The sequence below is a fragment of the Camellia sinensis genome, chromosome 3 (assembly GCF_055761805.1).
Source record: "Camellia sinensis isolate YWXY chromosome 3, ASM5576180v1, whole genome shotgun sequence".
Classification (NCBI taxonomy): Eukaryota; Viridiplantae; Streptophyta; class Magnoliopsida; order Ericales; family Theaceae; genus Camellia; species Camellia sinensis.
The window spans coordinates 174,901,296-174,922,174 of record NC_138963.1 but is presented as its reverse complement, the minus strand read 5'-3'; the positions used below and the strand labels follow the sequence as shown (position 1 = coordinate 174,922,174).

The 20,879-nt window shown below is 34.1% G+C and overlaps 2 protein-coding genes across 5 annotated transcripts; both read right to left on the bottom strand.

The window, feature by feature from the left end:
* Positions 1 to 6,086: 6,086 nt before the first annotated feature.
* On the bottom strand, positions 6,087 to 16,390 carry LOC114289812 (dolichyl-diphosphooligosaccharide--protein glycosyltransferase 48 kDa subunit-like). Of its 4 annotated transcripts, XR_014364787.1 has the most exons (15): positions 16,107 to 16,390; positions 14,476 to 15,097; positions 13,076 to 13,226; positions 12,786 to 12,938; positions 10,857 to 10,910; positions 10,601 to 10,714; positions 10,006 to 10,061; positions 9,874 to 9,915; positions 7,523 to 7,598; positions 7,237 to 7,308; positions 7,004 to 7,129; positions 6,834 to 6,909; positions 6,526 to 6,592; positions 6,355 to 6,435; positions 6,087 to 6,262 (listed from the first exon to the last, which is right to left on the bottom strand). XR_014364787.1 is itself a non-coding variant. In XM_082921488.1 (13 exons), the coding sequence occupies exons 3-13, from the start codon at positions 13,169 to 13,171 to the stop codon at positions 6,251 to 6,253; spliced, it is 882 nt and encodes a 293-aa protein (XP_082777614.1). In that variant the 5' UTR covers positions 13,172 to 13,226; positions 14,476 to 15,097; positions 16,107 to 16,390; the 3' UTR covers positions 6,087 to 6,250. The 4 variants fall into 4 exon arrangements, 2 of the variants coding, with proteins under 2 accessions (XP_082777614.1, XP_082777615.1); XR_014364788.1 differs by lacking the exon at positions 6,526 to 6,592; XM_082921488.1 differs by lacking the exons at positions 6,526 to 6,592; positions 6,834 to 6,909.
* Positions 15,704 to 20,777, bottom strand: LOC145822038 (zinc finger BED domain-containing protein DAYSLEEPER-like). The gene is made up of 6 exons (XM_082918613.1): positions 20,192 to 20,777; positions 20,007 to 20,091; positions 19,855 to 19,862; positions 16,107 to 16,171; positions 15,838 to 15,900; positions 15,704 to 15,718 (listed from the first exon to the last, which is right to left on the bottom strand). The coding sequence occupies exons 1-6, from the start codon at positions 20,775 to 20,777 to the stop codon at positions 15,704 to 15,706; spliced, it is 822 nt and encodes a 273-aa protein (XP_082774739.1).
* Between the last annotated feature and the right edge of the window lie 102 nt (positions 20,778 to 20,879).

The window sequence follows — 20,879 nt, the reverse complement described above, 5'->3', positions numbered from 1 at the left end:
CCGAGTTGAATACGTATATCAGTTGTTGCATTTCATATGCCATTTTAGAAAAGCCGAGCCTATCTTAGTTGCATTTTTACATGTGTTGCATTAGGCATTTCAGCATAGTTAGGATTCCAGCATGATTTCTAATTAGCTTCTTTCTTTGGCTTGGAGTACTCGGTAAGTATTTATGCTTTAGCATCCTTGCATGCGTGTGAGTGACTGCCATGACAGCATGCTTACCATGAGGCTATTTGCTTATGTGATATAACTGCCTGAATGCTTGTGGGTGAAGGTTGCGGTATTTGAATTGGAACAATTCACCAATTAAGAGTTTTAAACCCACTTGAGAGTGGCAAAATCATGTTTTCTTAAGCCCACTTGAGAGTGGCAAATCCACGTCTTAGCCTACTTGCGAGTAGCACCATCAAACCATCTTTCAAATAAACAAACATGAAATGTTTGTTTCCAACTCAAACGATCCAGTCTATACTTGTATGTTGTGTGCATCACATAGTAATTCTAGGCTAATAACCGGAATAAGAGCCCATAATGTTTTCAAAACTCGATATCATGGTTAGTAGAGGCCGATCTTTGATCGGGCGAGTGAGGGTGCTCACGAAGTGACCTTCCCCAATCGTACCCAAGTTCTCGAGCCGAGGCAACTTTGGTGATGACGGACACGTGGCCTTAGGCACGAGTCAGGGTTTCCTAAATTCTCCCAAAATAAAATATTTAGGTGGCGACTCTGTATCTGGCAAAGCAGTCCATGTTTGGCACTTCTTTCTAAAAATCAATTTTTCAAAACGATTTGCCAGATTTGGACTCTTTGATGATTCATCGGTCTTGCATTGCACTCCGCGAGATTAGATACAGGACCGTAACATTGAGTCCAAACTGTAGTAAGCCCCAATGAACAAAACGGGATTTCTCCCAGGACATTCAGGGACGTCTACACAAAGCCGAGGTTATCTCCGAAGATATCAGAATCCGAGATAAGCGGATAAGGCACAAGAGTCCTAGAATGATGAGGAGACTCAGCCTGGATAAAGATAAAGCCCATAGGGAGTTTATCTCTATCTATTGAAGAGTCCTGGATAAGCACTGAGCTAAAGTCCATTGAAGCTAGGCTTCTGTTGGGACAAGGATTAAGTTAACTATAAAAGAAAGGCACCTCCGATGGGTCTAAGGTATGCAATTTTTATTCTGAACAATGAGTTTAGAACTATTGACTATTTTTGAGAGATATACTGACTTGATCGTCGGAGTGCCCCCGGGTGGACGAACCACCGCCGGAATCTTCTCTTTCTGTTGCAGGTCAGCCAGGTGTCATTTATTCTGCCAGTACTCTCCAGCTGATTACTGAGTTGGCAGTGTGGTCAGAAAATCACTCACACACCAACCATGTTATGTTCATTCTTGTAGCTTCCTCTATATTTATGCATACTTTGTGTTTGTCAATATGTTTAAACGAACCAAAAGGTATAATAACTTGATTTGGGCAATTTGATTATGGTAATTTTTATTGAGTAGGAGAGTTCTATTGTGTTTGGCTAGATTTGAGAATGAAGCCAAGGGATTCTATCTGATTAGGATGCAAAATGGTTTTGCTAGCTTCTATCTATTTTACCCGATATATGTTGTGTTGCATCCCCTTCTCTCATTTCTTAGAAGCAGGTCATTGTTAATCCTTTATATGTATATATAAAGAAGAAAAAGATTAATGAAGAAAAAATGATTGAAATATTGCTTATATTTTATATATATATTTTTTTATTTTTTCAATTCCTTCACAAATTTCTCATAAAATTCATAATCCAAACACATTCTAAATATGTTAAAGAGAAATTTTACTTCATAATAGTGGTTAGCGTAATAAGAAAAACTCAAAGTGAAATTGATCATCAGGAATCAAACCTAAAAACTCTTAAATAAAATTTAAATAACTTTGTTGTAATGTTATCAGAACTATTTAATAACTCATCATCATAAAATACTCCTAAATTGGACTTTCAACTTTTTATAGTCAAACAACTTTGTTTTTACAGTTGGTTTGGTATGTAGATGGACTGAGTCATATTTACCCTTTTTTCCAATTGGACAATACCTACTAATCAATTTCTACACAAAATGCAAGCAACATAGAGAGAGAGAGAGCGAGAGAGCCGATTGTTAGTGTCAAAGGAGACCCACTTAGGCCCTTAAACATAAAACAAAACACATAGGAGAGCAGACAACATGAATCCTTTCATATCAAATGTTTGCAAATATAAGAGACAACATGCGGCATCTTCTCTTCTTAATTCTTGCATAGTTTCTTTTTTATATTTGTCTTTTTCTTGCATTGGTGGTGTTGTGTTTTAAGCCTTATTTTACTAATGCCCAATGCAAATTTTCTCCAATTTATTATATCCATTTAGCTTATAAAATGCTACAATTAAAATTTGTATCGACTTTTCATTTAATACATCGGATGCCAAAGTTTGGCGAGGGGAGACTTAGATCCTTACTTTTTGGGGTATGTATAACATTGTTTATGTCAAGTTTGCATTATCTAACAACCTATTGCTCAATGTTATGGCGGTCCATTAATCTTAAGAGAATGAGTTAATGTAATGGCATTTTAGACATTAGCTCCTCACAGTTAAGCAACTATACCTATTGCACATTTAAATTTGTATTCTCCGGTTACCATGATTAAAATGCTAAACGTATAGAATCCTGCGTTGCAAATAGTGATTCGATTGACGATGAAAAAAAAACGAATACTTCATTTAGTTTTTCAGTTTAATGACAGGAAAATAAATTGATCAAATTCTGCTGATTCTAACCAATAATGATCATTTATCAAAGAATAACTATAATTTTAAAATGATTGAACAATTGGAAGAAATCAGTCCCAAACAAACAGGACACAAAACACTTACATGGTTGTCTTATACTAGAATAATTTTTAACTATAGATCTTTCATTGATTATGTGTACTGATGTTTTGCTTTTGTTTTGTTTTTGTTTTTGTTTTATGTGGTGTGCTTTGGCATCCTTGAATTTCTGTTTGTCGAAAATAGATATTAATCACGTTGTCAAAAATAGATATACATATTAGTGAAACTTCTTCAAAGTTTTAGTAGCGCTTAGAAATTAGACGTTTCCACATTTCTTGAAATATAGACAAGTAGTTAATGCAAAGTCAAAAGTTGGAAAAAAAAAATTCTGAATTCTTCTTTTTAATATATGTTGCATCCACTGTTGGTTTTCATAAGAACATAGCTTTTCCAATGTTGTACTTTTTCAAAATTCAACTAGACAAAGTCATTCTCAGAGTAATTGTGATTTTCTGTGTGAATCCTTGCTCACCATTTCCTTCAATCTTAACATAATGTTGTTAGATCATAATAAAGAAGTAAAAAAGTTAATGGTGATCCTTCATTGTCCTTCTCTAGATTTTTTTTTTTTTTTTTTTGGGGTGAATAACCAAAAAAAGAAAAACTACAACCAGCTTTTTCCCCCCTGATTATTTTGGTAATTATTAGACTTCATCTTAACAAAACGTTAGAAATTGATTTCCTATTTCGTTCAAATTTATTATTGTAGGTCTTTAGTTCATGACCATGTACCATTTTTTAGGTCGTTGGCTGTTGCACTTTCCTTGTATACATTCAGCAGTTAATGCAGGTCATCACAAAATTCACTAATTTGCCATCGTTTTTTCTTGTACGACTTAGTTGAGTCATGTTGTTCACATTTGCATATAGAACTATTTAACCATTCATTCACCAACACCCTCGAATGGCTGAAAAACTATAAAGAAATAGAGGATATGTTTAAAATGTATGATCATTGTTATTATTTTCGGTGTAATTGTTCAACAATATTATTTTATTTTGGATTACATGTACCTGCCAGGCATGATATGTTTGATATAGATAATCCTTTTTATTATATAAACTAGGTTTTGCTATATGATTGCTGTAATTTATTTGAACTTTTGAGACATTACTTCTTGCAACATGTAGGATATAGATACACCATAGTGATAGCATATTGCAATTTGTTTGTTTTTTTTACAAGAAGCAGAACCAAGTGACAGAAAGATTGGAAAACTGTGTGAATATGCTGCAAAAAATCCTTTATGTATATCCAAGGTACTATCTGATTTTTTGGAGATTCTCATAATAACAAGTTTCCTTCAGTCATTCTATGTTAATTTTTTTATGGTAAACTCAATGAAACATATAAGTAATGTACAAAGACACAATTAGAATTATTGTTCTAAAAGTAGCTGCCCTTAAAACATCATGAACTTGGAAAAAAATTATAGAACTTTTTGGTGTTGCAACATAAAGCTGTAATGACAACTTCTTGGGGCCTGCAACATATAAATAATGATAGTAAGCATTCTTCTCCCTCTCTTGAGCACTTTTTTCTATGATTATTTTTTCCTTTGTCTTCTTTTAATTTTAAATTACAGGAAAGTTGCACCTTTCCTGTACTTGTGCCTTTTACTTTACACTCTCCTACATGGTTTGCCTGACTGTAAAAACTCTTGATTCACCAGCTGAAAGAAAATAGAAAGCTCAAAGTTTTGTGCTGCTTTTGAAAAGTTCATTTTTTTTTTGTTTAAATTTAAATTTGAAACACCAAATACCAAGTAAGCATTGTCAAATAGTGGCCTGACACTACTGAATAAGATTATTATATTCCTAAATTATAGGGACGCACAGTGTGTTAAATTAATTTTGATAATTTGATGGAAACAAGCTATTGTATGAGGTGATATAATAAACGTAATTTTTTGTTAAACTTTTTTTTTTGTTAAACTTATGTTATAAGATGTGTACCGTATGCATGTTATGATCAAACCATCAACATTAGTGTATTTTTATGTAATGTTTGGACAAGATCGCATTGAGAAAAAAACTATTGTTTGCAATATCTATTCAATTAGAGAAATTATGCAAGTGTTATGCCTTGTGGCATATGCTATGCATAAGAGCAACTTAAATAGTACGAATATTTTTCTATTTTTGTTTTTTGGTATCTGTATAAACACTACAAGAATTAACACTTTTGGCAACAAAAAAATTGGTCGCTAAAAGTCTATTTTTAGTCGGCAAAAGTTATCTGCGACCAATTTTTTTGGTCGCTACTTTGGTCGCCAATTGGCGGTCAGCAAAAGTAATTCGCGACCAAAATTTTGGTTGGTCGGCAAAAGTTAGATTTGCCGACTAAATTTTTGATCGCTAAATATTTAATTACCGCGACTAATTTATTTTGTCGCTAAAACACTTTGGTCGCGAAAAGTGATATTTTCCCGACCAAATATCTTAGTCGCCAATTGACACATTTCGCGACCAAAAAGTTTGGTCGCCAATTATCACATTCAACGACCAAAAAGTTTGGTCGCCAATTGTGACATTCCACGACCAAAAAATTTGGTCGCCATTTGTTACTTTTTGCGACCAAAACTTTTGGTCGGCAAAAGTGAGATTCTACGACCAAGAGCTGTTTGGTCGGCAATAGATGTATTTTTTTCGACCAAAACTGTTGGTCGGCAATTGTCATTTTTTGCGAAAAAAAATTATTTATTTGTCGCGACTAATAAATTGATCGCCAAAGCAAGAAAACAATACACCTATAATTCCTAATAATTCATTCAATCCATAATAAACCTATAATTTTAAAGCATCATTCAAATTAACTAAATCATTAACATTCGACACAATACATAATTCATTAACATTCGACACAATACATAATTTTAAAGCATCATTCAAATTAACTAAATCATTAAATATTTTCTTACTTTCCAATTTCCCAATAGGCAATAACATAGCACATAAATTCAAGGAATGGCACAAGTGACATTCCATACAGTGGTAAACCCAACAACTACTGATTCAATTCCTCAGGTGAGTCAAATGAGATTAAAACAACGGCGCTGCTTGAGGGCCCGAGATTTCGGGGCTCGAATGCCCCGAAATTCCATTTCAAGTAAAAAAAAAAAAAAAAAAAAGGAAAAAAGAAAGAAAAAAAAAACAGTTTCCCAAAATGGAAATTAGGGGTATTAGGGGCAATTTTTTTAGGGCCACCAATCATTTTCCTTAAAACAATTAGCCACAGTTCTTGCTTGCTATGCAGCCACCGATGTTTCTTTCCCTAAAACACAAACAAAACTAAAAGCTACAAATAAACTAAGCAAGAAAAAAATTCAGAGATCTCGAGAGAGTGAATTGTCAGCAGAAAACCACAACGGTGCTCTCCCTCCCTACAACTCATCCTGCAAATACAAAGCAACAAACAAGATATATCAAAGTGGATCCTTTGTGGAATTGATATTTTTAAATAATTAAAAGTACAAAGAAATCCTACATGTGCACTCTCTTCTGTAATATCAGCATCTTTGTCAGTTTCATCATCATCAGCCTCGGCATCATCATCATCACCTTCAGCCTGCAAAAAGATTTGGCCAATTTATGGAAAATGTCTTCAATAGTTCACACATGATAGCAGCTAAAGAAAAACACAAAAGAGACCACTTACAATCTAATGGTTTTGCATGTTTAGTATGTTTGGAAAAGCACATTCAACTCACAAAGCATTGTCTCAACTGTTTAGAACAGAGTTAATTACTGTCTTATACTGAAAGATTATTTAAAACAATGTCTTATATTAAAAATGTGCAACAAGTGAATTCTTTTCCTGACCCATAGAACAGAGTCAATTACTGTAGTCTCTCAACAGCCAAATCTAATGTAAACATGTATTTATGTTCTTCTTAACAAACAAGTTGTTTGGTTTGGTGCCCTAAACTCTAAAGTAATTAATCAACTCTACAAAAGTGAACAAACCTCCATGAATCAGGAATATTTATGATTGGTTGATAATCTTAATCATCTCTTTTAAGATTATCAGGATGTACAGCCCCTGCAATATCAGGAATATTTATGTGTATATGAAATGAGATGTTAATAAAACATAAGATTTTAAGATAACATGCAGTGGTGGCCTTGGTAAATACCTTCTGATTGGTTGATAAGGTTTTCAACACATAAGGGCTCATCATGTAGAACTGCACTTGAACATCATTAGACCCGTATGGTTCCCAATTTGTTCCAGACCACTCAAAAATCTCAATAGAGTATTCCTGCAAAATATTCACATTTGTAAGAATGTGGCAACAAAAGTTCCATTATTTGTAATTTAATCTCACAGCAACCAAATCTTGACATAATGAATATGAGGTGGCATTACCAGGTCATCATTAATCCTATAAATTGCAGGCTCATCTATTTCCCCAACTTTGTGATGTCTGACATTAACAGCCTGAAGATCAAGAATACAAGTTAATACTACACACCAACAGAGGGTGCAATACATCATAATCATGTGGAAGTTTGAAAAATCTTATGAGAACGTCCTTTTCTGGTAGCATTTTTATCCCTTAAAGCTTTAAGTCTTAACTTGGCCAAAGTTGATAAAATATACAGTCGTAATCAGATACAAAGATAACCAGATATCAGGCAAGTTTGTTCCTCACCTCCAGATGACCCCTTTCATGGAAGACCCATTTGCTAAGTTCAGTCACAAACTGCTCATTACCCGATTTTTCGTACCTGTCACAATTTCTATTTACATCAGATTCTTTGGTCTTCAGCAAAACACCGTTAAATCTATAAACTATTTCCAATAACAAATAGATAAAAACAAGGACATATGGAAGGCTTGGAAGCTAAAAAATTCTGGGAGGCTTTGGACATCCCTAGTTCTGTTCTAGACTCTTTCTCGGTCGACCTTATCAGCTGGGTTAATTCCAATTGTTCATCCCATTGTCATAATCTTTTAACAGTACCCTGGTCTATCCTTTTCCCCATCTCTTGTTGGTACATATGGAAGAACAGAAGCACTTGCACTTTTGACCCAAACCACCCTCCTTTACTCACTCCTTCTAGGGCGGTAGCTCGGACTGTTGAATGGCAGTTCATAGCCAACCTCTATCCCAACAAAACCCAAACTCCTCCCATTACTGTTAGCTGGACAACCCCTAGTTTGGGCTCCTTCAAGCTCAACATGGATGGAGCATCTAAAGGGAATCCAGGACAGGCCTTTGCTGGTTGTTTAATTCAAGATCATATGGGCCGATGGATTTGTGGTTTTACTAGAAACATTGGTATTTGCTCAAGCATCATGGCTGAGTTTTGGGCCATGAGGGATGGGTTCAAGCTAGCCCTTGACAACAACATAATGAATTTGGAAGCGAAAACTGATGCAGTGCTCTTAAAACAACTCATTTCTGGGTCTAACACAGAAAATTACCACCTCACAAATTTTATAATTGACTGCAGGTACCTGTTGAGAAGGTAGGGTGTGGTGACTTTGCATCATATCTACAGAGAAGCCAGTAGCTGTGCAGATATTCTAGCAAATCAAAGAGTGTTCTTTGCTTAAAGTTTTGGTGTGGTGACTTTTCATCATATCTACAGAGAAGCCAATAGCTGTGCAGATATTCTAACAAATCAAAGAGTGTTTTTTGCTGAAAGTTTTCGTGTATTCTCCCCCACTTTTTTATTTCCATCCAACTAGCAGTTGATGCTAGAGGAGTCCTAGTCTTAGTCCTAGAATGTTCTATATATTGCACCCCCCTGTATTTCCATCCAACTAGCAGATGATGCTAGAGGAGTCCTAGAATGTTGTAGTAACTCTATTATTTTATCTATATATTGCACCAGTTCTAACCCCCCTCCCCCCCCCCCCAAAAAAAAAAGAAAAAAAGAAAAAACGACACATAATTTGACTTACGAAAAAATATATATATAGATATCTCATCCCATTAATCCAAAACAAAGAAATAATTCCCCTCGACTTATATTTTGAAAAAATAAAATCATCCTTCTTTCTTAACAATACCCAGTTTTCTGTAGAAATTTCCTAAACCATTGATGAATAAGTTTGGGGGTCTTTCATGTGAAACCCTCCACAATTATGAAGGATCATAGAACTCTTTTAAAAAAGCATAAATCCACTATCCACATTGACACTTGTATCATGAGCTTTTGGAAGACGATTTTATGAATTTGGTATCCCTTGGGACCAAACACAACATTGAATCACGAAATTATTTTCTGCTGATAACTCTAATGTAGTAATAACCATTGATTTTAGGTCATTTCCCAAGGAACAAAGAAAATTATATAATATAGGTATCTAGTAGGCCACACATAACTCTTCCACTTCCACACCTCAATGTAACAATGGCACAATCACTTTAGACCTAATTTTGTAGTGTCCATATCTTGAGGGTAAAGCGCTTGATACAATAGTAAAGGTTAAGGAATCAAGCATCTAGCAACAAAATGTGGTTCAAGTATAAGGACAGCCACTCTTTGAGGTTGTGCCTAAAGGCCCAAGGTTGGGTACTTTGTACACTTTGATGGAACCACCACTTAAGATAAGTTTCTTCTACTTTTTTAGTTATTCAAATACCAATTAAAATACAGGATGAATGGCCCACTCTAGATGTATGACAATTGACCAACCAAAAGGAACAATACTACAGTAGAAGAATACAAAGGAAAGATCACCAAGTACAGTTGAATTTGCAATGGAAAATCCACTTTTAAGTGTTCAAAAACTATGGCGGTACAGGGCACCACATCTGATCTATCTATCTATCTCTCTCTCTCTCTCTTACACAAACACAAGAACATTCATGAGTGGTACTGTTCAACGCTTCTTTAATGCATTTAACTTTTGTCTCATCCATTCATTTTTATGCATGTTTTGGATGTACACAGACAAATGTGGACCATTAGATTGTAAGTCAGAGAACAAGTTGGATAATAAACTGGCATGTAGAAGTACTGAATGAAGATTGACCAGAGGATTACTCACTTATTTGAGCTCCCAGCCTTCTGCACACCTGATTTGAACAATCTGAATCACATAAAGGACAAACATTAAATAATGAGGTCAAATATCCTGAGAAACTTCCAAAGTTCAGATTAAGTGCACAACGATACAAACCCATTACTGAACATATCTAAAAAGCCAGCGATCATAATCCGTGCATTATTTCTAGCCTGCACCATATAAGAATTTTTAACAAATATGATTCAAATTTGGTAGATCTCAATACAAAAAGTAAGCATTTATCCACTTAAAATATCTAAACAAAGATGATTTAACTATAAGTTTGGTAGATCTCAACCAAAAAGTAAGCATTTATTCATTTAAAATAGTGAAAGAAAAATAAAAAATAAAAAGACTTCGACCTTTGTCAACTATAGTTAAAGTTCCAAAGTGAAACCACATAAAAAAGAAATTGGTGCAGGAAATGATTAATGCAAATGCAAACCATTCATGAATTACTTATTTCAGTTATGGGCAAATAAATATTAGATGGTCAAAGCACCCAAAACAAATGTTAAAGAATATGAAGTTCAGACATCCCTGCCAATAAGAATTTTTTTTCCAGAAATATTTCACAAGAAATTAACTAAAAATGTTAAGATATAGGCATATAGCATTTTTTGATCAGCAGATATAGGCAAAAAGCATTGCAGAGATCGCTTAAACAAACTCCAAGGAAGAAAGGAAAAAAAAAAAAACAAAAAATGACCTGCACAACTGAAACCAATGATATAGCAGATCCGGTAAGGGACGGAGGATTTGACAACTTGGATTTTGGATTAGCAGAATATGCAGAAGGAGAGGCTCCAAGAACTTTCATAGCCTACAAATTACATAAGATATCACAAAAGTGAATTCCTCAACACAAATCCACCGAACACTTTGAGTCACTCTATGTGCATGCTTCTAACTAGGACATAAAACTAGATAAAGCAAAAGACAAACAAAAAGACCTTTAACCTTACCAAGTTATTGGCAGAATTTAATGAATGGCCAATCCCTTTGAAAAGTACAGGGGCCTGTTTCATTGAATATAGAATCTATCAGAAATGCAAGCATTGATTTATTGACTTTAGAGGTTTAAGTTGAAAAACATAAAAAAAGAAAGTAATGAATAGAAAGATAAATTATTATGAAAACGTTAATATCAAAATACAAACTGTGATAGATATGTACACCACCAACAGCAACTAGATACATGACCTTGAAAATTTTAGATAAGGCTTCAAATATTCTAAAGAGCAGTAGTCCATTGAGAGAGAGAGAGAGAGAGAGAGAGAGAGAGAGAGTACAGTAATACAAGTAGTCCATCTTAGTATGTTCTCACTTCATTTATCTTCAATTGGTTACCATTTCATGAATATATCCATTTCTAATTCTCTTTCCTTATTCTCTTTCCTTTTATACTTTAGGAATAGAAACATAATAAGAATTTCCACTATTCCAGACTTGGACACTACAGGAGAATTGACCACAAAAGCATCAAAATTACGCTCGCAAAAGGAGTAAACAACTTTTCTTTTTTGAAATTTATGATAATAATAATAAAATAATAGAACAAACCAATGTGATCTAATTTTTAGAAGATGATTTTCTAGAAATATGATCTAATTTTTTCCAGTAGAATATGTTAGTTGAAACATATCAATTAATAGAATATGTTAGTTGAAACTTATCAATTCACAAGATAAGATCATATTGTAACTTGAGAAATAGTATCGCATACATGCAATTTTTAACATCAATGAAATTAAGTAAATTCATCTGGCAGCAGGTGCACAACGACAATTAGTAGTTGCACAAATCAATGTGATTAACTTTAGTTGTTACCAGGACAGAGGGTAGTGATAGTGAGGATAGTGAAATTGATACAAGTTAATCTTGACTTAGGACTTAATAAAACATGTGGCCCGAGAAATGTACAGTCAGATAGCCAATTCTAAACAGTTGGGACAAGGCTCTGTTCAGAAAGGATAAATGAGATAGGGTGTAAATGGTTTAATGAAAATAAGAGTCTTTATAAAATTATAAAGTCAGAGATGTGGTGTGTGCACCATCAAAAAGTTAGAAAACATGTGAAAAAAGCTATTATTAAACAAGAATGTTAATGCTGCTCACCTAAAATACAAAATAGAAGGGCCATCTAATACAACCAAAAATGAGAAAAAAAAAAAAAAAAAAAAAAAAAGGTAGACATTGAAAATCACAAATTTTAAGTGTTCATTGCATCCACTCGAAAAAACGCTGATCCAAACAATCAATTTGTCCAGTTCAGGGTGTTTTCAAAACTAGCTGTTTAGGTATCTGTGTGCATTAAGTCATAGGGAAAAAATAGTGAAAGAGAGTTCATAAAGCATTTATGTCAGTTGCCACACCATAAGGCCCCCCTATTTCTGAAATGTGCACTCCGTGTGTTGGCACCCCATTTCTCAGGACTCAACCAAAAAGGAATTAAAACACCAAATTGGGACAGACATAACATCCTGCAAATGATATTATCTGTCCACGACAATTCCCTCTTTATCATTTTAAACAATAAAATACCAGCAGACAATTTTGATTGACATAGCTATACATTTATGCATACACAAATTAACTCAACTAACCCTCAATGACAACTGCTTATGGTTTGCCTCAATACATAAGTACATACATGTATACACTGAGATACAAGGAGAAATGCATAACATTTCTTGGAAATTGTCAATGCCATATAACCATATGACTACCTCCAATCTTACTGTCAGGTAAGGTCTGCTTGTAATAAATTAAACGAACTAAAATGAAAAACAGAAGCTGAAGCCACACATTCTGCAAACTTAGCAATTAGTATTCAAGAATGAACATGTCAACTGGGACTATAGATGCCCAATGGTGATGAGAAACAAGCTTACCTGGTCAAGAGTAGACAATTGCATGAATCTTTCATAGTATAATTTCCAATCTGGCTCAACTTCAACATTGGTGGGTGTAACTAAGTATACTAAATGCAAATCAGATGCAAGCACAAATCCTTCTCTAGCCCTTGAAAGATCATCCAGTACAATCTAGAAAAAAATTAAAATATATAAAATATAAAAATACATAATTAAAGTCAACAATTCCTTAATTCATCCATTCAAGATCAGTATGTTCCTTAATTCATCGGCAACAGCAGCCACATTTGGCAAGGTTGCACTCATACCAACAATTTGGAGACCACGAGCAGGATCAGTCTTCCCACTGCTTGTACCTGAACTTTCTCCACTAGATGATTATATATTGCCTTCACCAGCTGCATAACGAAGCTTTGTCAACATAAGCTCCAACAGATAACCCCTATTCTGATCACCCACCTGTCAACAAACCCCAGGGATGAGAACCATCTCTATAATCTACTACAATTATAAAGCATTAAAACAATTTTGAAAAAAGAAACAAGAAGTAATTGATGAACATCACTAAAAATTAAAAAAGACTACATCAAAGGCAGCTACCATGTGCAGTTCATCTATCACAATAATCCTAAGTTCTAACAGACGACCCTCTTCTAGAAATCTGTTAATTAAAGAGTTTGCCTTCTCAATTGTACAGACAGCTACAGAGGTATCTTTTGGAAGAGTCCCACCACCTTGGTTTCCATAATAACTGCGAACATGCTTGCCAAGTGGTTCTAATAGGACCTCCAGATGTTCTGCCTGCTCCAAGCCAGCCATAGATTCAAGTACAACAGATAGATTAGGATCAAAAACTGATTCAGAAGAGGGGGGGTGGGAATTACAAACCTTTTCTGCACAAATTGATACATATGGAAGTACAAGAAAATTAAAAACCACACGAAGATCAGCTTCAAACATAATGTTAGAAAAATAATATATATAAAAATGGAAAATAAAAATAAAAACAGATACATCATTTTGCAAGTCAACCCGGAAAATTATCATATAAAAATCATATCATGATCAAACACAGCATCAAATCAAACCTCAACAAAATGGGATATAATCAAGTGAATAAAATAAAAAAATTGGCAACAACAGCTAAGTTTATACCATAACATGAATGAAATTAATATTGGTGGGGAGGAGGGAAGAGCACAAATACATATCACACAGAAAAAACAAAATACATATAAGCATATATTTAATAAAGACAGGAACAATCCATAAAAATTAAAACAAAAGTATATTTCACAAACATAATCACTTTCTTCCATTTTACAGACAGCAACAAGGCAGGCGGGTGGGTTAAGGGGCAGAGTCTAGACAGCAATTCCTCAACATAAACTTAGCCCACCCCCAAAAAAACTGGCAACAAACTAACAAAACATTATAAATTATATTTGAATATAAAAATTCCTAGTAAAAAATCATACATATGACAAAATATATAACTCTACATGATGGAAATTTTCCTAACCCAGCTTGCCTTGAACACAATTCAAAAATAAATTTATCAATCCATATACCCAATGATGAAAATCCAGAACCTTTGTGAATATGATAAGACAGGACCACCAACTAATCTGCGCTATTTCTATCAGTAATTCCTTTATAGTGTAAGAAGTTTAGTGAAAGTAGGTTCATCCAGAAGTTAGAAAAATACCTGCCATGGATACAATTTTGAAATTCCTTTCTTCTTACATATGGCACATATTTCAGAAGGAAGCCAGAAGCTAAGATCTAAACAATCTTTTAGCGGTGCAAAACTTGATGGAGTACTATCTCCAGCATCTTCACAGAAAACCATGCAATTTCATTTTTCCTTTTCCGATGCACTAGATGCGATAGTATCATTATCTTGACTCAAAAAACACTATTTCCTTTCAGCTACATCACAACCAGATGGCAGTTGTTGCATTGCGCCATTCAAGCGAGAATGCGTTGTTATATTAGCAGGTTGAAGACTTCTATTATCTACAGAAGTACATCCAGCTTGTGCACCTTTTCTATACACAAGACCTTTGTATCATCTGCAGATAGATCATCTGAATTTTTGTCCTCAAACGAGAAGTCAAAATGCTTCACTGGCAATGGGGATGCTTCTTCATGCAAATCCTTTCATGCTTCCCTGTTGATCCTGTAGAAGCATTCATTTCCACACCACCGACTCTACTTTCAATTTTTGTTTAATATTTGAATGCACTTTGTTTATTAGTTTGATGGAAGACCTTCTGAGTCGTCCAACCATACTCTGGTACTCTCAATTGTATCCGAACCAATTGTACCTAATCATAATCAATTTCCGGAAAATTAAAAACCTTATTCATTGCCACAAAATTTCTCAAACATTGATTCCAGTACTCGTATTTATATTTACTTGCTCTAAAAGTACATAAAGATTATTTGACATTTCCATTTTTCACATAGGGGATAGGAAAATTCAGCCTATTAAACATTTTCTTAATTCCTAAAGATCAACATGAGCAAAAAATATAAGACTAACTAACTCATTAAAACATAGAAAGACAACCAAAAAAAAAAAGCTAATTATGGGTAACCAAAATTATTCTAATTATGCCAAAATTATGCTCAGTAACCAAAATTATGCTAATTATTCACTACCAGACATCTTCCCACTTACAGAGGCTCAGCTAGGTATTTCCAACAAAATGAAGAAACATCAACAAAATAACACAATCTCAAAGTTTGAAGTTAACTAAGCTAATTAGGCTTTTTAATTAAAGTATGAGTTTTCCATATTTATCAAAACATAAACCTGGTTTATGTATTTATATGTTTCCTAATTTTCTCATCAATCAAATTTGAGTAAAACAAAATCCTAAACATTCAATTTGAAACCCTAGAAACCCTAATCGACATGAATCCACAATTCACATTAAATTCATCTGAATACCGAAAAGAAAGCAATCACAACCAAAGTAAAGAACAGCAATATTACAAAATCCTCAAGAAAACTCAGATTATATAGGTGAAATTAGATGGCGAATCAGTAAATCCACATTACATCTATCACAACACAGGTTTGCTTTATGACCTCAATCCTCTCTTCTTCCACAGCCCCCAAATTCTACAACCACAGCAACAATCAATCAAGAAATGAACCCAAATGGAATCAATCCACCATGTGTCTGGCACAACCCACTAAACCCTTCACTCTCAGTAATATATATATATATATAGAGAGAGAGAGAGAGACCGAGGGCAAAGGCTAGAGAGGGAAAGAGAGAGAAATAGAGAGAGAGAGAGACAGAGAGACCGAGAGTAAGAGAGAACCTGTGAGGATGCGGCGGCGGCGGCGGCGGTGGCGGTGGCGGTGGCGCTAGCAGTGGCGTACGATGCTGGTCAGGGATGAGGTGAGTTTGGGTGAGGATCCCACAGAAATGAAGAGTCCATTAGACAGAGGGCGATGGCGATGTGCGACGGACGTGAGCAATGGTGGTGAGGGACTTCGGTGAGCTAGAGAGAGTGGGCACCGATTGAGAGAGAGAATACAGAGAGAGGGAGAGGGCGGATCAACATATAGAGAGACATAGAGAGCGAGCTGGAGACAGAGAGGAGAGACGGGATTAGAAATGGCTACCAAATTTATAGGTACAAAACGACGTCGTTTTATAAATGGCGACCAATTTTTTTTTTGTCGCAAAAAATATTCATTTCCCCCCTCCATGTTTCAAATTTCCCTCCCAAACTTTTCGCGACCAAATGACCAGATTAGTCGCAAAAAAGGTACCTTCGCCGACAAACTTTTTTAGTCGCCAAATCTCAATCAACGGCGACTAAAATATTAGTCGCCAAAAATACTAATTTGGCGACTACTTTTTTTTTGTCGCCAAAATGTAACCTTCCGCGACCAAATTTGCAGTTGGTCGCCAAAAGCATACCAATTTCTGCGACTAACTCATTTTTGGTCGCCAAAATGTGATCTTCTGCGACCAACTCATTTTGGTCGCCAAAAATAATGATCATTCGCGACTAATTAATATTTTGGTCGACAAATGTCATTTTTTTGCTACTAAAATTTTTTTGGTCGGCAAAAGTGGTCGGCAAATGTGTAAATTATTGTAGTAAATTTAAATTTACTACATTATTAAATACTTATTATCAACAATAGTGTTATATCTATAGAATTGCTTGCCCTTACAATCTCCTAATGAGGTGATAAGACAAAATACATATAAGGAGAGCTTGAAGAAATATTTGAACGTAGATTTTCAAATTTTACTTGCCATGTTATTTAGAGAAATTATGTGAATGAATCATTTTTCTATTATTAAATAGGTATAGTGGTCTTCTCTATATTTTTATCGACTTGGTTGCAGAAAATAATTTTGTTTTTACTGCAAATGCCAAGATATATTTCCATGAACATTTGGATTGAAAGAGTATCGTGACTCCCATTCGCATTATATTTATAATATATTTTGTTTGTGGATTTGAGAAAAGATTTATAAAGAAAATAAATAAATAAATAAATAAATAAGTAAAATGTGTATAAAATATAATTATATTTCATCTATATTTTATACACTTTTTTTTTTCATTTCAAATCATTTCTCAAATTCATAAATTGTGATGCAACACCACGCGCAGCGCGTGGGGGCCAACTAGTAATGATAAATGAATGACTACCTTGTCACCAATCAACAGTGACTGAATTTTTTTTTTAAATCTATTGTTTTGGAAGGTAGAACAAAGATTAATTTTTAAAAAATTTTAATACTGTTTTTAAAAAGTATATAAAAAAAAGTAAAAAGGTGAATTAACTCAAAAGAAATTAAACGTTAAAATGTTATTTTCAACCTCTTTACTAAAAGAGAATTAACTCTTCAGGCTAAGGGCTCGTTTGGGAATCGGTTAATTCTGTAATTTTTTAGTTATTTCGTTAAAATATGAGATAAAAAAAACTAGTATGTTTAGGATGACTTTTTGACTTTTTATGAAAAGATATGCAAAAAGTAGAAAGAAAATAGAATCTTTAATTTTTTTGTATCGGTTGTTGGCTTTTTGATTTTTTTAGTAACTTTTTAGCTAAAAAAATCACTTGCCAAACGAGGCCTAAGTTAATCTGCTAAAAAGTTTTTTTAGAAGAGTTTTTGACCTTTTTATAATTTTTAAAGAGTTCTTGATTTATAATTTTTTGGGAGAAAAAAATAAAATGATTATGATTTAAATGTAATATTTTATTTTATTAATTTATTTTAATAAGTTAAATTAATCCAACTTACTTTTCAAACGAGTCTTCAGTTACACATTTTTAACTTATTATTTAAAATTAAATAAGTTTGAAGATTTATTAAATAAAATAAAATATTATTGATTAATCCTTATCAAGTGTTCGTGAGACACTTGTCAGTAACCCTTTGTTATTCTTGCAAGCACTTTTTCCAACTAATGATATTGGCTCCCAATTAGGATAGATGCGGGTTAGTTGCTGTCATAGAATCTTTAATTTATTATTCGTTCGTTAAATTGGTGGATTAGAGAAAATTAATCTGTATTCGTCTATCAATTCGGTAGATATGGATTGAGCGAATTGACAAATTGACAGATGGATGCGAATCGGTTTAGCGGTTTAAAATTTTATAAATTTTCAACATAATTCAAATTATGCACTTCCTCAAAAAAAAAATAATTTGCAGTCAATGACTGAAAAAAGTATTACAATCACTGTATGTCTCATTCAAATAAAAAAAGTTTAAAACTTTAGAATATTACTATCACTGCATGTCTCATCCACATATTACAATCACAGCATACTTCATTCACATAAAGTATTACAATATGTGGTTCTTAAAATATAAAAACAATTCCAACCACCAAAACCATGAATAGATAGGGGTGTAATTTTGGATCGTGGCCCGCGGGCGGCCTGAAGCCCGCCCGCGGCCCGAGGTGGGCCTGGCCCGTTAAGGCTCGTTTAGGCCCGAGGCTTTGGGCTAGGTCCTCTTAGGCCATCGTTTTAAAGCTCGGCCAGGCCCATTGGCCCACTCAAGGCCCACCTAAAAGCTCTGCCCGAGACCCGGCCCGCCCAAGGCCCAGTGTTATTTTTAATGGAAAATAATAAAATTTTGGTGGAAAAAATTAAAAAAAAAAATTTAAAAATTGTTTAGGCCCGCTAGAGATGGCAACGGGGTTGGGCGGGCCGGGGACGACACTCCCCGTCCCCGATCTCCGAAAGTGACAATTTTCTCGTCCTCGCCCCCGATCCCTGACGAGGACCCATTGCCCGCCCCTACCCTCGCCCTCGCCCCCGCCCCCGCCCCCGCCCCCGATCAGGGATCGGGGATCCCGAACCCCCAAAATCCTCGAATTATTGTAACATTTCAGATTTTTTTTTTTTTTTTTGTTCTTTTTTATATGAAACATCCTATTCAATTTGTCAACATTTTTTCAAATTAAAAAATCTATAAACAACCTATTTAAATATATTTGTCAACATATTTTCAAATTAAAAAATCTGTAAGCATTCTATTCAAACATAATAATGGGACTGCTCAATATGTCAACATGTTTTCAAAATAAATCTGTCAAATATGTTTTCAAAATAAAAAATCTATCAACATGTTTTCAAAATAATAAATCTGTCAACATTCTATTAAAAAATCTATCAACATGTTTTCAAAATAAAAAATTTGTAAACAACAAAATAATATTGGGACTGTTCACTATATCCTGTTCAATAATATTGGGACTGTTCAAAAAATCTGTAAACAACAAAATAATATTGGGACTGTTCAATAAAACAACATCTGTCTACATAGCATCTGTAAACAACAAAATAGTCCTATGCACAGCCCACACAAAAGAAAATTCAGCAACCACATCACAAGCACAGAGAATAATTAGTCCTAAGCACAGTCCGCAATGGATAGGCTACCCAAAAAATAAAATTAAAAAAAAAAAACAAATCCATTACAATATATCAAACCAAATCAATCATGAAAAAAAAAAGATAAAAAACCAAGATTGTTTGTCCAAATACTCATGCAACCACATCACAATTTTCATTATCTCCTTCAACTTGAATTCCTGTTAAATAACAAAAGGAAAAAAATAAATAATCCATACTAATAATGAAGATATAATCAATTAAAAAATGTTAACAATTAATCAATACTAATAAAAAAATGTTAACAATAAAAAAAAAAAAAAAAAAAAAAGATGACAACTAACACAAAAGTGGCATACGACTCATCCGAGTCGATCTCATCATCATCATATATAGTCGCATAGCCCACCGATTCCAATGTTGAATTTTCTAAAAAGTAAAAAATATAAATTCAATATTGAAATTATTCCATGGTAATATAAAAGTGAAATAATAATATGTAGATTGGATGAAATAATAATATGAGTACCTTTCATCTCCGCACTCCACAACCAACTTTGTGTACACATTAATGCTTCTAATGTGTTTGGATGAAGTCTACTACGACGTGGACTCACCAACCTTCTACTAGTATTAAATGCTGACTCAGAAGCAACAGTGAATATAGGAATAGCTAAAATGTCCTTAGCTATTGCCTGTAAAGTCGGATACTTTGGTCCATTAGCTTTCCACCAATTCAAAACATCAAAACCTGAAGTTCTTGGCAAAACATCATCTTCTAGGTAATGGTCCAACTTTGATCTTACACTCTTCATTTTTTTACTTCTCTTTCTACTAATAAACAAATCAAATTCTGAAAGGGTCTCTGTAACAATTTCTGGATGAGTAGAAGAGTCACCAACAACATCGGTCTCCATACCAACTCGGTGCTGATACTCTTGCAACAAATCATAACAAATCTGACGAACCCTATCAACTTCATCTTCAGCTTTGTCTCCATAAAGTTTTTCAAAATAAAACTCCAATACACTAATCTTATACCTAGGATCAAGTACAACAACAACTCCAATAACACCATGTATCACTAACCAATATTTATCAAAATTTTCCACCATTTTTGATGCCATTGTTCTAATCACTTCAATTTCACAAGAGAGCCTTTGAGACAGTGTCATCCTAATCTCACATAAAGCTGGGAAACAAACATTGGCTGTGGG